The 16,094-nt window shown below is 59.5% G+C and overlaps 1 protein-coding gene across 1 annotated transcript in view; it reads right to left on the bottom strand.

Annotated features, from left to right (window-relative positions):
* TNRC18 (trinucleotide repeat containing 18) overlaps positions 1-16,094 on the bottom strand; it is a 73,949-nt gene that overhangs the window by 9,095 nt on the left and 48,760 nt on the right. The window contains 10 exon segments of the mRNA XM_040634730.1: positions 425-475; positions 596-1,247; positions 1,582-1,746; positions 2,347-2,463; positions 4,807-4,915; positions 4,998-5,073; positions 5,514-5,631; positions 7,402-7,543; positions 7,875-8,027; positions 11,807-12,240. Coding sequence (XP_040490664.1) covers positions 425-475; positions 596-1,247; positions 1,582-1,746; positions 2,347-2,463; positions 4,807-4,915; positions 4,998-5,073; positions 5,514-5,631; positions 7,402-7,543; positions 7,875-8,027; positions 11,807-12,240 — 2,017 coding nt within the window.

Genomic DNA, 16,094 nt, shown 5'->3' on the forward strand with positions numbered 1-16,094 from the left:
CACGGACGGCAGGCGCTGCCGCTTGGCCAGCTCCTTGGTGGTGGGCAGGTGGACGCCCTCTCTCTTCTTGGGTCGGCTCTTGGCCCCCGCCCCGGCCTGCGCCTTGGGCGGCAGAGGCTGCGGGGGCTGCGGCGGGGGCGCCGGGGCCTTCTTGCCCGGGGAGTGCGCCGAGGAGCGAGCCTTGCCCGCCGGCTTGGGCGCCTTGCTGGGGAGGGCCGGCGGGGCGGAGGGGCCGGCCGCGGGGGCCGGAGCTGCCTCGTCGTCGGAGCTGCAAGAAGAATCGTCGGTGGTGGAGGAGGACGAGGAGGAGGACGAGGACGACGAGGAGGAGGAGGACGAGGAGGAGGAGGACGAGGACGAGGAAGAGGAGGAAGAGGACGAGGACGAGGAGGAGGACGAGGACGAGGAGGAGGATGAGGACGACGAGGACGACGAGGACGAGGACGAGGACGAGGAGGACGAGGACGACGAGGCCCTGGAGCTGGAGGCGCTGCAGTTCCGGCCGCCGCCGCCCTGGCCCTCCTCCTCCCCCTCGGTCTCTGAGCTGCTGCTGCTGCTGCTGCCGCTGTCGCTGCTGCTGCTGCCACTCTCCGACTCCTCGGCCCCGTCCTGCTCCGCCTGGCCCTTGTCTGGGCTCTTGGCGTTGCCCAAGTCCTCGAACTCGAGCCCGACCCCGGGCTCCTGGGCCAGGTCGCCATCCGTGGCCTTGGGCCGGGCGGCCTTGGGCTCGCCGCCGCCTGCGGCCGGGGGGTAGCCGCCCAGGCCCAGGAGGCCCTTGGGCTCCTGCCAGCCCCCGGCGCCTGGGTCCTCCCGCAGCAGCAGGGCCTCTTTGGCCTTCTTGCTCTTGGGCGACGTCACGCCCTCGTGGTCCAGCTTGACAAGCAGCTCGGCCTCCTCCCCGGGCCGCCGGGTGCCCTTGGGGGCCGCCTCTTCTGCAGCCCGGGCCTTCTTGGGCTTGGGTCGGGTGGCGGGCATGGTGATAGGCATGGTGACGAGGGGGGCAGGGGCCAGGGCCGTGGCGGGGACCGGCAGCTCCCCAAAGGGCTCAGGAGCCGGGCAGCTGGTGAAGGTCGACGGCGCCGGGCTGGGCTGTGGGGGCGCTGGGCGAGCCTTGGGGGCTTTGGCCCGCTTGTCCATGGGTTCTGGGGGGCTCTTCTTGGAACTCGGGGTGCTGATGGGCTCCAGGGCCAACGGAGTACTGGGGACCTCCTCTGTTGGGCCTCCCTCCTCTAAGACGGCAGCTCTATCTAGAAGAGAGAAGGGAAAAGCTTATGTGAGGCCAGGGTCACAGGCCAGAAAGCCCTGTTTCAAGCCCGGCTCTGCCCGTTCCTGAGCAGCGTCTGCTCTGGGCTCTCAAGTCACTGTCACCCCAGCACGGTCCCTGGCCGTCTCGGCTCCTAGCACTTGTCCCTGGATGCTAGACCGAACCACCGCTCTGCCCCCGACAGACCAACGTGCCCCCCAGAGCTTTGGTTTCCCCATCTGTCATCGGGTCCCAGTGGCTGTGTGGCCCAGTCCCCACAGAGGTGTTCCCGCACCTGCCCTTGTGCCTCGGCCGAGGCCGAGCTGGGGCCGACATACCACTCTTGGCTTTGGTGCTGGGTTTCCGCCCACGCCCTCGTGACTTGGCGCCGGGCTCCTCGGACCCTGGTGTGCCCCCATCTTTGCTGTCTCCGGTGTCTTTGCTGGTCTTCCGGCTGCGGCGCTTGGCGCTTGGCACCAGGAGGGCGGGGGATGGCTCCGCACCTGCAGGGCAGGACAGACGGTGGCTCAGGCCCGGTCTCTGCTCTCCCGGTCCCCCGAGCATCATCTGTCACGGGGGACAGGGGCTGGATAACCCCGCCGCGGACCCTGCTTGGCCTGCTGCAGGGGCTGCATGGTTGGGGAGGGTGGCAGGGGTGCAGTCAGGTGTCTGCAGGCACAGAAAGCTCCATGGGGGCTCCTCGAATGAGCCAAGGCTCCCCCTCCCCCCGGAAGATGCTCAAAACCACGGAACCCCAGAAGTCAGGCAGTCCTGCCTCCAGTCGGGAGCCCTGGAAGTCACTCCCCACCTGGAACCTGAGCTTTGCATTACACTCAAGACCGAGGTGGGAACTTGGTGCTATTGTGGACATAGGGAGCATGGAACATTCAGTGATGGTGACTGGCCAGCCTCGATGCAGGCCTGGGGAGCCTGGGGAGCCCCGAGAGCCCCTGCCCAACGCCCACTCTGGGAGCCCCACCCATGGTTCCTGCCATTGCCATCCCATGGGTGTAAAACGGTGGCCAGAGCCCAGAGATAGGCTCAGAGGGGAGCCAGGTGTGGATGTGGGGTTCCCCCCGCCCAGGGCAGCAGGGCTGGCTCACACTGGATCTTATAGTCAGGAGGCAGGAGGCGGATGTGGGAGAGGGGGATCCTCCCCGTGTCCCCATCATCGAACTCCACAGTGATCAGGTCCCCATCATCCTCGAGGCCGAGCAAGCCTGTGGGCAGAGGGGCAGGGTCAGGGAGGCCAGTGGACCCCACTCTCTGAGGAGCACAAGGGGGTCAGAAACCAGACGGTAAGCAGCCCTAGGCTTGAGATGTGCAAGGACAGGTATACAGTGGTGCAGAATGTGAGCTTCAGATCGTGTGGTCCCAGCAGGAGCACCAGCATTCCCATTCCGGCATCCTGCCTCGCTCCCAATACCCTCCCCCAAGAGCCTCCCCAAAGCAACAGGGGGCGAGGCAAGGGCAGGCACCCCAAGGGACAGAGGGAGCGGGCGAGGGGCTGGCACAGGTGGGAGCGTGGCGTTTCACAGACAACCAGCTGCTCTCAGGGACCTGGAAGGAGGCCAGTTTTCACAAGGGAGCCCCGCAAGGCTCAGGCCCAGGAGGTGCCCCGCACCTCTAAAGGCAGAGGTCAGGGGACCCCAACACTGGACAGGCTGAGGGTTACACCTGGGGCGGCTGGGCGGTGACCCCCACCCAGCTTCCACATGCAGATGCCCAGCCAGACCCCAAGGACAGGGCCATGGGTGGTATGCCGGCTGGCAGCAGGTGCACCGCGGGTGCTGGAACCGGGGGTCCCCACAAAACACGCCTGCCACGCACACGGTTTCCGATCTGCTTCCTACGGAATGCCAGGGCCAAAAGGACAGCCTCCCAGGAGAGGCAGACATGGACCAGAGAAGTCAGGGGACGCTAAAGAAGAGAACAGGACCCCGAGAGGGAGAAGGGGGCCTCAGGAGACAAGGGAGCTGGGGGAACCTGACACGGAAACAGCAGATTCACTGAGAAGTCTGAAAAAGGTGACACAACACAAGCAACAGGATATGAAACAAAATAATATAAAAACAAGAAGACAAGACACAAACATTAAAAAAAAAAAAAGACTGAGAAAAAACTTAGGAATTCTTATTTCAAAAATTCAAGAGAGTGAAGGGCCAGAAGGGCAGGGTTAGCGGAGGAAAGCTCCGGGGAGGTAGAACGGAATGGTGAAGAAACAGATAACTGACAGGAAAAAAGATACAGGCACTGCAGGCAGCCCGGCTTGGGAGTGAAAGCCCCAGGGAGTGGCTCTCAGGGCAGTGCGGGCGGCCAGGAACAGAGGACATTTGCTTCACAGAGCCCTCCGCCCCCAAAATCCCCAGCAATGCGCACGCGCGCGCACACACACACACACACACGCACACACGCACACGGAGACAGACACATACACGCAAACCCACATGAAATTCCAGATCTAGGAATGAGAACACCCTAACGTTTCCAGAGAGCAGAGGCAAGTCTCCTCCAAAGACGTGGCTATAATCACGGCATCGAACTTCTCCAACAACATCAGAAGCCAGATAACAGCAGACTGGTGACTTTGAAGCAGTAATGGAAAATCATTTCCAACCCAGACTTTATCCCCAGCTCAAGGATCTCGGAAGCGCGGGCTCGGGGAGAGCGCTGAGGCACGCGCGTGCTGGAGGGCTTTGCCTCCTGCACCCTTCTCAGAAAGCAACGAGGGAATGGGAACAAGGAAGAGAAAGGCACGGACGCGGCCCGGAAGCCGGAGAGATGGGGTTCTCAGAGGGATGACCAGGGGAAGTCCCTAGAGTGACCCCATCGTGGTCCGGGGGCCAGAAAGCCGTAGGGGACCTGAATCACAATGAACTGTTACCACAGTCAGAGGCCCTCCTGCCCGGCTCCCCCCGATCCCACCTTCTGCGTCTATGCGGACGCCAGATGGCTGCGGGGAGCGCTGTACTGGGCAGCTGGTCGGGGGGGGGGGGTGTTTTCTGTGACATAATGAACATCCACATCCCCGCCTCCCGGAAGCGTCGGGGCCGCAGCAGCTAAGGGGGCGCTGTCTGGGTGTCTGACAACTGTCCCTACATCTTCTGGGGCTCCTGCTATTTTCGTCTGCCTAGCTCTCGATCTCTTACTCTGCTAACAGCACCCCAACCATACCGGGGAGCCACCGTCCCCTCTCTCAGTCCACATGTGGAATCGGACAGCCGACCTCGCTCGTCAGCGTCGGGGATAAGACCCACAGCGCTGAGCGAAATCCGCACGAAACGAGCCGGCTCCACCGCTCCATCGCACGACTCACGTGGGAACCGAGGGAACTCCCCCCACAACGGCATTTGTGAAGATGGCAGGATCCCCGAGGACTGGGTGTGAAGCCAGCACCGACAGGAGCACACTCAGCACTGGGGCCTGAGGACTGCGTGAACCGCGCCGGCCCAGAGGCCCTGTAAGCCTTCAGCTATGCGAGCCGGCACTGCCGTTCGTGTCTGCACCCATCAGGGTTGGGGGGGGCGACTGAAAGAGGCAAGAGGAAGCCGGGGGGACCTCACCTCGGACCACGGTGCCCGGGTACAGGCAGCGGTACTGCTGGCTCCAGTAGGCCGCGATTCTGGTCCCTTGCGGCAGGAAGCGAGTGGAGGCCGGCCTCACGTCGTTGATCTGGGGAAGCCAAGAGTTGAGCGGCAGGGTGACCAGGACCGGCCCCCACCCACCCGCCCAGGGGTGCGCCGCCCGGGCTCACCGCCTCCTGCAGCAGCTGTTCCAGGCAGTAGATGTGGGGCCGGTTCCCGCGCTCGCCCTCCACCACCACACGGTATCTGCAAGGCCACGGCACATGTGGGGTGAGGGGACAGGCACCGTGGACCTTCCCAGAGGGACCCCTGCCCCTCGACTCCTGGCCACCCGCCCGAGCGCCAGCTCTGCCTCCCAGACCACCCAGCTGTGACGTCGGAGCCGGGGGTCTGCTGACGCCCTATACAGACCCAGGGCAAGTCTCTCCCCTTCCGGGTCTCGGTTTCCTCTGCTGTAAAGCGAGGGGCTGCGGGTCCAAGAGAGGCCAGCACATCCCCCTCGGCCCTCGCGCAGAGAGCGCCGGCCCCCCGGGGCCATTTGCCTGGTTCTACACAGAAGCCGAGGCTCAGAGAAGCAAAGCCACCTGCCCACAGAGGCCCGGCACCCCGGGCACGGGACTGGCTGAGGGTCTTCGGGCTCAGGCCAGTGCTGCCCCCCCGCCCAGTCCCCCAGGTCCCCCACTCACATGTCCGGTGAGTGCACGGTCTGCACGTGCCCGGCATACAGCAGCTTGTCGTCCATGGGGATGAGCACACGCAGGCCGTCCTTCAGCTCGTCCTTGTCGATGATGCAGGAGCGCGGAGCTGCAGGGGGGTCGGCGGGGAGGCAGGGCTGGAGCCAGGGGGCAGCCAGGAGACCCGCCCTCCCTGCGCGGAGCCTCCCTTCCCCCTCTGCAGGCCATGTGTGTGCCCCCCATGTGCCCAGACAGGCCTCGTGCAGGGACACGCAGTGGGGCCACGACCAGCCCCTCCCATCCTGACCCAGGCCTCTGGAAAGATTCCAAGTGGGGAAGAACCAGGGGTGACAGCCTGCACGTGCTGCCCCTCCTCTACCCCAAAGACCACCACCCTTCGGGTCCGGGCAGGAGGCTCCAGGTCATCAGCCCCCCGCTGCTACCCCTTCGGCCAAACCGCCACGACTTTCCACCTGGAATGCCATTTGTTCCGGCGGAAGCCAAACCCCCCTAGCCAAACTTCCCGGCGAGGCTGCCCTCACTGGTCCCGGCCCACCTCCTCACTTGTCCTCATCCCAAAGCTGCCTCTACCCTTGGCTTAAAAGCCACCTACTCCTGGCACCCTAAATCCAGACGCTCCTCAGTTTCCTCCTTCAGCCTCAGCCATACTGCTTTGGACCCCCAGACCCACTCTTCCTGCCCCAGGGGACCTTGAACCCGGCCCCACCCTTCTGTGACCAGGCTAGAGAAATCCTGACAGCTCGCCGGGGTGGACAGAACAGCCAGCCCACCTGTCCATCGCTGCCTGCACCCACCCCCCTACCACAGCCCCACCGTGGGTGCAATGGACTTCCCACCCCTCGACACTAAGTGTGGCCACCTGACTTCCTCTGGCCAGTGGCATGAGGGGAGGACTGATCAAGTGCCGATTCTGAACCTAGGCCTTAAGAGGCCTCATAAGCTCCCACTTGCCCTGTGGGCCTCTAGCAGCATGGTCAAGGAGCAGAGCAGTCCCTCAAGCCATTGTGCTGTTGTGGGAACAAGCCCACACAATACCTACTGCTGTCTACCACCAAGGAGCTGTTTGTTACATGGCAACAGCTGACTGATACACTCCCAACCAGGCGAAGACGTGCCTCGGCCAGGCTCATCCTCTTGCCCCGCACCTGCCCCACCCAATTCACGGCCTCAGCCTCTCGTCCAAGCTCCAGACCCCTGGGTCCAAGTGCCAGGCTTACATCGCTTCCCTGGGACGTCCTCCAGGCACCCCAGACTCCAGTCAGCAAAGCACGGCACAGGATCTCCCTCTGCTCCCTCCGTGCCCACCCTACCACCACCCATCCGCACCCCCTCTCATCTGCTCACACAGCTCACCCACCCCACAGCCCCCCTCTCCCTCCCAATTAGCCCAAACCCACCGCATCTCCCTCCGTGCTGCCCCATGGCGCTGCAGCCCATCATCTCTCGCTGGGATCCCCACAACGGCCTCCTCCCTGGACTCCCTGTCCCCCTCGAGGCCCCTCCCATCCGTCCTCGACAATCCAGTCAGAGAGCACTTTCCAAACCAACCCGACCGCACTGACCTTCCACTTACAACCTCTGACAGCATCTTAGTTTCATCAGGGCAAAGACCAGACTCTGCCCACGGCCCACAAGCCTGCGCCACCTGCCTCTGCCTCCTCCTCCCCCACGGCTGTGCTCCCGCCCCCACCAGCTTACCAAATCAGAGCCAAACGGGCCTCTCTCGGTTTACCGCACACACCAGGCCCCACCCAACCCCAGGCCCCTGCAGGCGCCCACTCCTCGTGCTAGCTCAGCCCCCGCCCACCTCCCCCCGCAGGGGAACCTCCTGTACCCCCACACCGCCGGCTGGAGCCAACATGGCATCGCGGGTACTTACCCGGAGTCAGCGGCCGCTCCACGGCCCCGCCGCGAGGCAGGTGCTCATCCTCAGAGAAGCTCGAGTCCTGGTTGGGCTCGAAGTCCTCCTCGGCAGCCATGCTCTCCATCAGCTTGCTCACGGCTCCCCCCTTCCCCCGATTCTGGGGACAGAGCACAGCAGGCCAACGGCTCGGACGTGCCATGCCCAGTCCTGCGGCTTAGGACCCTCCCTGGGAACCCAGGCTCACAGGCCGCAGGGGCACCTGCCACACGGGCAGCGGGGGTGCAGCCGGCCCCACCCCGCAGGCCAGAGGGAGGGCACCACGGGCCCGTGAGCCAGATGGCCATGACTGCACGTGGGGAGCCCGCACCTGCAGACACAAGCGGGTCGGAGCATGAGCAGCCTGGCCGGGGGCTAGACGGCGTGCGGGCAGCTTGCCCCCATCTGGGGGGTCCCACGGGGACCTCGCTCTCGGGCACGGCGAGCCTTACCTCCTTCTTCACCTCCTTCCCTTTGGCCTTGGCCTTGCTCCTCTTGGCAGTGGCCGGGGGGCTGGTGTGGGGAGCCCGGGCCTCGGGGGGCAGGGCAGCAACACGGGGTGGGGGCAGCGCAGCCCCTGAGCCAGCCTCCTTCCCCTTCTTCTTCTGGGTGAGGAAGCAACAGAGGTGCCATCAGAGGCCGTCCTCCCCCACCACTCGCCCTCCGGGGAGGGGAACGAGACACCTCCCCTCCCTTTCCGCAAGTATGTCTGTTCTTCATCTTAACTGTTTTATTACCACTATATGTTGCTTGCTGTAAAAAGGAAAAAAGAAGTACCAAAGTGCATACAGGCGCAACTTCCTGTCCAGCGTACCCTATCAAGTACACAGCACTGACCAGAATCACTAGGGGCTGCCTGGCGCATCCTTCCAGAACTTTCCACCAGCACTACAACCACGTAAACAGGTTACACAGACACATTTGCACACACACGGTATTTTTTTTTTTTTAAACACAGATGGGAATTTACCAAAACTCCTGCTTTGCACCCCCCCCCCCCACCGCGAGTATGTCTGATATACACAGAGACTGCCTCACTTCAGCGGCTGCTGTGTGTGCGTTTGGGGGCGGGCGCAGGTCACTGAACCACCGCCCAGCGATGGATGCACAGGCGGCCCCCACTTTGCTCTTCCAAGTGACGCCGCAAGAACAGAACAGTACCGGTTAGTTCCACGGGCACGTTCCAGAAGGAGCAGGCGGAAACCTTCGACTGCCTCGGCCCCAGCAATGAGGGGAGAGCCACGCCCACCCCAGCTCCAAGCCCCCCAGGGACGGTGGGGTGGGAGGGGCCACATGCGTGTGGACACACACACACACACACACACACCCCAGCGGCCTGGAAACTGGTCCCAGAGCGCCCACCGGCTTTGCACTTCGGAGCAGAGCAGTGCCAACAGCCTGCCATCCTGGGACCTTAGGGAAACCATCACAGATCCAGTTACAAGCTTTTAGGCGGGCGGCTGCGGGAAGAACCAAGTGGGGGTACTTGGTGCAAGAAGCAAGCTCAGGCTATGGTCTGCACGACCCAGGGGCGATGGGCAGGCGGCAGGGTCGGGCGGGGGTGGGGGGGGGTCACTTTATGCTTTTGAAAAGACACATTCCTGAAACAAAACCACCAAGTCCAGGGACCAGAGGATGTGGGAAATGAAGAAACAGAAAGAGAATCCCAGGCGAATGTTAAAAAAGACCACAGCGAAAGTCACGGCTTCCCACCAGACGAGTGACATCCCCAGCACATGGCATCGTAAGGGACAAAGCAGACGACGGTACAGGGATAGGAGGTACTCGGCGTGGATCCCCATTTGCGGGGGGAATAGATATAATTCTGCTTTCTCGTTTCGGACGTGTGCCTTCATCCTGTTCACATTTCTGAGATCGGAAGGCACCCCGGGGGCAGAAGGAACGTCTGTAACGTGGTTCTGTTGCCTTTCCCCCAAGCGTCTGTTGTGAATAGAGAGCTCCCCCTGCGGCGTCCGTCTCTGCAGCTGTGCACATGGGGCGGGGGGACGGCAAGCCAAGTTCTGAGGGGACTTGTGTTTTCTTCCCTGTTCTGCATCCTCCAAATCACTGTTCTAATCACACAACGCTGATAACTGTGTCTTTCCCGCTGACCAGAAAGCCCCTTTCTGGGAACCTTATTTTTTTTTTTATTAAGAAAAGACCTCCAGGGGCGCCTGGGTGACTCGATTGGTTGAGGATCTGACTCGTGGTTTTGGCTCAGGTTGTCATCTCAGGGTCCTGAGTTCAAGCCCCGCTCAGGCTCTGTGCTCAGCAGGGAGTCTGCTTGGGATTCTCTCTCTCTCTTTCTCTGCCCCTCCCCCCCAAAATAAAGAAATAAAAATCTTTTTTAAGAAAAAGTAAAATAAGGCTGATGGCAAACGGGAAGGTACAAGTCTAAAAAGGATACGAAAGTGTATCTCACAAAACTACGAACGCTGGTTGTTCCTGGAGTGATTTCATGCTATCTGGTATCTCTCCTTTCGTGGATAATTAGCCTGTTCTGCTCTAGTCTTTCACTGTGTCGCCACAAGGCTGGGGTTGGGCGAGCCCCTCCTCCCCTCCCCGACACAAGGTGCTGCATCTTGGCAAAGGGCCCAGGGGCCAGTGTGGCCCAGGGGTGTTCAAAGCTCAGCTTGGATGACTGTTAGCTGCCATGACCTTGGTGGCAGAGGGGGGTGACAAGGCCACCTGCAAAGCGCAGTTAATATGAGTAACCCACCTCACAGGGTCTCGTGATACAGGGACATGGTAAGAAATATATACTTGGTCTCAGCCCCTGGTTCCTGACCCAGAGCTCCTAAGCCCCTTGGGATTTCCTGGATCACAGGAGCGTCTTTTGTCCTAATGAGGTGACTGCGGGAAGTCCCTAGCTAGCCTCGGGATGGGGGCCGCTCACCAGAAACACCAAGCCAGGAGGAGAAGCCGGGAACTCTGCGCTCCAGCCCACATCCTCCGGAGAGCGCAGAGGGTCCAGGGTCTGAGTTAATCATCAATCGTGCCAGTGTGATGAAGCCCCCCCTAAGGCCCTACCTGAGGGACTCGGGCAGCTTCCGGGTCGGGAGCACCTGGAGAGGGCAGGGAAGTACCACATCCTCCCCCCCCCCCCGCCCCGTCCCTACCATCCGGCTGTTGCGGAACTGTGTGCTTCCTGATAAATGGTCAGAGTAAGGAAAGTGCCTCCCAGTTCCGTGCGTCCCTCCGGGGAATTATCGACCCTGAGCAGCGGGTCCTGGGAACCCCCCACTACGCAGCCAGTGCGTCGGTCAGAAGCAAAGGGACAACCTGAGCCCCGGGACTGGTGTGTGAAGTGGGGGTGGGCTGGGGACGGTCCTGTGGGACGCGGCCCTCCGCCAACTCCAGGGAGTCCTTGCTAGAAGGGTCATGGGCAGACAAAACAGGTTTCCCTTTACCAATAAAGGACGTATGGGTGGTAAAGGGGTGAGAGCCTGCCTGGGCCCTATCGCGGACCACCTGGTGAGATCATCACGAGCATTCCGTACTATTCTAACACCTTCCCTCTGAGGCCTGGGAAAGCTGAGAGGGCTTCATCCGTGGACAAACAGGTGACCACGAATCACCGCAGAAGACCCACAAATGCGGCCCCTTCCTCACTAGCCCCCATTACGGGAAATCAGTGCTGAGTCTCAACCCCATCGTGACGTCCTAGTTATCCGAGAGATCATCCTCCGTCAGGGTCGGGGGCGGGGAGCCCACTGCCGAGCGCTGGCTGTTAGGTCTGAACGCAACCACTCAAAGTGGGGACGACTGGCCATGAGCTTCCTAGCAGCCCGAGCAAGGAGGGGAGCAGGTCTGCATGTCCTGGAGTGCTCAGAAAGCAAGCATTCTCCAGCTGGGAGCCCAGGCAGAGAACTCAGGGCGTTATGACTTCCACTCGCTTCTGGAGAACTGAGATTCTCCTCCAGGTGTGGGTGGAGGCCACGCACCACAGTAGGACCGACAGTGTCAGACTTTGTCACCAACAGAATCACTACCACGTAGCACGTGGCCGTAACCACAGAGACCCTGACCTAGGGTCCAAGCTCATCACTCGACGCGACAGCACTTACTTGACCCGGCGACGGGCACCTGTGTGGGAGACCTTTCTCGAGGAGCACACGGAAGTCCTCCCTATCACACGCGGGGAGTTCAGTATTTTGATAACTGCATGTCAGGCTGGCTGTTCTCCTTTGGGGTCCCCGCACCTCACCTCCACATGAGAGACGGGAGGTGAGGGCACCTCAGTAAGGGAGGGGTGCTCAGCGCCTCTGAGGCCAGGTCTCCGTGCCTGCCGCCCAAAGGGGGGCCCCTGCAGCTGGGGGGAGCAGGGCCCGGGAGTCGGGGTCCCTTCCCGTGGGCCACCCCCACCCCCGCACGGAGCCCCTACCTTCCTGGGGTCCTTCCTGTCCTTGGCGCGGCCGGTGTCCTTGCGAGGGCTCAGCGGGCCCCCCTTGCCGCAGCGGCTGGGCTTGGTGGCCGCGGGCGCTGCGCTGCTGGGGGCCGGGGTAGCGGCGGCGGAGGCGTCGTGCAGGAAGATGCGCTCGCTGCGCCGCCGTGTCCACAGGTCGTCGTCGCTGGCCTCGGGCCCCGCCTCGAAGCCGGGCTCCTTGGCGCCCCGCAGCTTGCGGGCCTTGCGCCCCTTCTCTGCCGCCAGCTTGGCCTTGTCGGGACTGGTGGGGCCAGGGCCCCGGGCGCTGGGTGCAGGCGAGGCCAGGGAGGGGCCTGGCTCCCCCAGTCCCTTCTTGGGCCGCAGCAGCCCGGCAGGCGACCGCTTCCGCACCTTGACCTCGCTCTCCGAGTCAGTGTACTCAAACTCCGTGCCTGTGTGCGGGACGAGGGCAGGGGCTGTGGACAGGGGCTCCCGGGACCCCCACTTCCCACCCACCCAGACACCCTGGCCACCAGCAGAAGGCCACAGTCCCTCCCCTCCTCCAATGGAAGCTTCTCATTTGCAGGAGAGGCACCTGAGGCCCAGAGGAGGAGGAGGAGGACTCACCCGGCCACACGCTTGTGAGTGGCAGGTCCTGCGGGCCCCACCGCTGTCCCAAAGCCGCCCCCACCCCACCCCGTGGCTGCCCAGACTCTGCTCCCTCCCCCTCCCCCCAAGAACATTATCTCGTTATGTGAAGATTCCTGCCCGGCCCCACGTGAGCTTCCCCTCTGCCTCCTATGTGCCCCGTGGGAATCCCAGAAGCCAGGGCAGGCTGGGGAGGCCTGAGGCCCGCGGGGGCAGCAGGTCCAGGGGAGGCAGGTGGAAAGCCCGCATGAAATCCCCAAGCCTGGCGGGGCCTCTCCTCCACTTCCTCGTGCCGCTTCTCAGAGCTGGGAGGTCCCTGGCACCCACCCCCTTTCAGAGGGTAGGCCTCACTACAACTCACACAGCCCTGGGGCCTGGCCCCCTTCTGCCACCCCTGAGGCTCATCCCATCCCACAGACAAGGGCCCAGGCTCGATCCAAACCCTCAAGCTGCTGGGCTCCTTCACACACAAACTTCTCTCCAATACCCAGCTGTGCTCCATCCCTTCAAACCTGCAGGCCTTTGCTTCTCATGGCCCCTCTGCCTGGAGCACCATCTCTCCTGGCCCCCACCTGGAAACCCGCAGTCTCCCATCTGAGAAGACCCGCTCAGCACCCTGGGGCACCCTCTGTCAACACCTCCATCACCGTCACCACAGGCACATATCCAGCTGTTAGCTTCCCGCCCATGTCTGCCCATCCTGTCCTGCTCCCCCCCCCCCAGAAGCAGATCCCCAATTTTACTACCCCAGGCCTACTGACCCCTGGGCAGCCAGCAGCCTGCCCTCCAGGGCTCCTCTGGGAGGCCCAGCCCCATCGCCCAACAGAGGCAACCGCTACAGCGCAGCCGGGCTGGGAGGGGGCACGCTCTGTGGGAGGGAGCCACTGGCAAAGCTTAACGATCCCATTAATTAATCTTTGTTAACAGACTTTCCACTGCACAGGGAGGCAGCTGGGGGCTTTCATGGCTGATTAGGGTCCAGGCCGTAAAACACAGGCTGGAGTTCTGCTGCTGGGTGTGATGGAATGAGGCCCCACCTGACAGCAGCCCCCCGCAGAAAACCATCAGAAAACCTAGGTCCAATCCAACACTGCAGGGGCAGCGTGTAGGGCGCAGGAGCGCCGGGTGGACAGGGCAGTGACGGACGGTGGACACTTCCTTGGGAGAGGGGAAGCTGGAGTTGCGTGAGTAAGGTCCTGTTGTAGGATAAATGCTTGATGAGGCCAGTGAAGCAGCAGGAACAGTGCCCGGGCGGGGGGGGGGGGGGGGGGGTTCTCTGGAAGGTCTTGGGGTGAGGACAGGCATGAAGCCCAGATAGCGGGGAGCATGTGCTGAGGCCTCACTGCCACATGGTGACACAGCAGGGAGTCAAGTCTGTGTCCTTGACTCCCGCCCAGCCTCCTGTGCTCCTGCCTCCTCCCCAGGAAATAAGGCAGTAAAGGAGGAACAGACAAGGAAAAGCACAAAAGATATAAAACAGAAGGGTACGACACAAGGAGACCGAAAGTCAAAGGATGAAAAGACATACCACGCAAATGGCAACCGAGAAAGAGCTGAAGAGGCTACACTGGATACCAGACGAAATTGGCCTTACGACAAAAACCGTTACCAGACACAAAGAAGGACATATTTAAATGGTAACATGGTCAATCCGTTAGGAAGATATAGATGAACATAATCGGGAAACATATAAAAAAAGATTATACAGTGTAACCAAGTGAAATTTATTCCAGGAATATAAGGTTCGTTCGATGTGTAAGAAAATCGATGTAATGTACTATATTAATAAAGGACAAAACCACACGAATACCTTGATGGACAGAAAAACTAATGGACAAAACCTAACNNCTCTTTCATGGTAAAATCACTCAAACCAGGAACAGAAGGAAATCTCCTCACCCTGACAAACACGTCCATAAAAATCCACTGCTATCATGATACTTACTGGTGGCTAAATGTTCTTCCCCTATGATCAGAAGACATACCCTCAACAATATATGGAAGCTTCTAGCCAAGGAATTTGGCTAGAAAAAGAAAAGGTATACACATCTGAAAGGAAAAAATAAAACTATCTCTATTTGCAGATGATATCATCTCATATTACAGAAAATATACTAAAGAATCTACTTAACACCTACGAGAACAAATGAGTTCTGCAAGGTTGCAGGATACAAGATCAAGATACAAAAATCAATTGCATTTCTACACGCTAGCAATGAACACTCCAAAAATGAAAAGAATTCAATTTACAATAGCATCAAAAAGTACTTACAAATAAACTTAAAAGAAGTGCCAAGACTTGTACAGCAAAAACTATAAAACACTGTTGAAAAAAATTAAAGACACAAATAAATGGAAAGACAGTCCGTGTTCATGGATCGAAAAATTTACACTGTTAAGATGCCAGTACTCCCCAATACCATCTATCGATTTAACACAATTCCTAATCAGAATCCCAGTGGGCTTTTTTGCAGGAATTCACAAGCTAATCCTAAAATCCACATGGAATGCAAGGGTCTCTGAGGCACCAAGACAGTCTTGAAAAAGAACAACAAATATGGAGGACTCATACTTTCCAATTTCAGAGCCTCCTACAATGATTTCTACGGTAATCAAGACAGTGTGCTACTGGTCTAAGAACAGATATAGATTGATGGACTAGAACAGAGGGTCTGGAAATAATTCTTCATATTTATGTTCAGTTGATTTTCCACAAGGGCACCAAGAGCATTCAGTGGGGAAGGAATTGACTTCTCAACACAGGATACTGGGACAACTGGCTCTCCATATAAAAGACCCCTACATCACTCCATAAGCAAAAAAAAAAAATTTTTTTTAAGATTTTATTTATCTATTTGACAGAGAGAGAGAGACGGTCAACGAGAGAGGGAACACAAGCAGGGGGACTGGGAGAGGAAGAAGCAGACTCCCAGCGGAGCAGGGAGCCCAATGTGGGGCTCGATCGCAGAACCCTGGGATCACGCCCTGAGCTGAAGGCAGACGCCCGACGACTGAGCCACCCAGGCGCCCCTCCGTAAGCAAAAATTAACTCAAAATGAATCACAGACCTAAATATAAGTCAGAAACCATAAAACTTTTAGGAGAAAACAGGACTAAATCTTTGTGACCTTGGGTTAGGCAATACTTTTTTTTTACATAAACACCAGAAGTATAAGTTATATCTTTGGACTTCATCAAAATGTAAAACTTTAGACAACTTACAGAATGGGAGAAAAAATACTTACAAACCATGTTTCTAGTGAGAGAGTTCTAGCTAAATATACAAAGAACTCTTAACAACAACAAACAAAACCACCGGATGAAGAAATCAGGATTGAAATAGGCATCTCTCCACATACCAATGGCTTCTAAGCATATGAAAGGACGCTCAATATCAGGAGAAACGCAGATAAAACCACAGTGACGTACCGCTGTGTACCCACTGGAACGGCTTCCTCCCCAAGAAATAAGACATCATCAAAAAGACACACAGTAACAGGTGCTGGGGAGGAACTGGGGAAGAAGCTGGGAACTCACAGGCTGCTGGTGGAAATATAAAATGGTACAGCCACTTGGGAGAGCAGTTGGGCAGTTCCTCAGAAGGTGAAACATAAAGTTACCAAAAAAACCAGCAATTTCACCCTTCGGTTTGTCGCTG

The sequence above is a fragment of the Ursus maritimus genome, unplaced genomic scaffold (genome assembly GCF_017311325.1).
Source record: "Ursus maritimus isolate PB19 unplaced genomic scaffold, ASM1731132v1 scaffold_2, whole genome shotgun sequence".
NCBI lineage: Eukaryota > Metazoa > Chordata > Mammalia > Carnivora > Ursidae > Ursus > Ursus maritimus.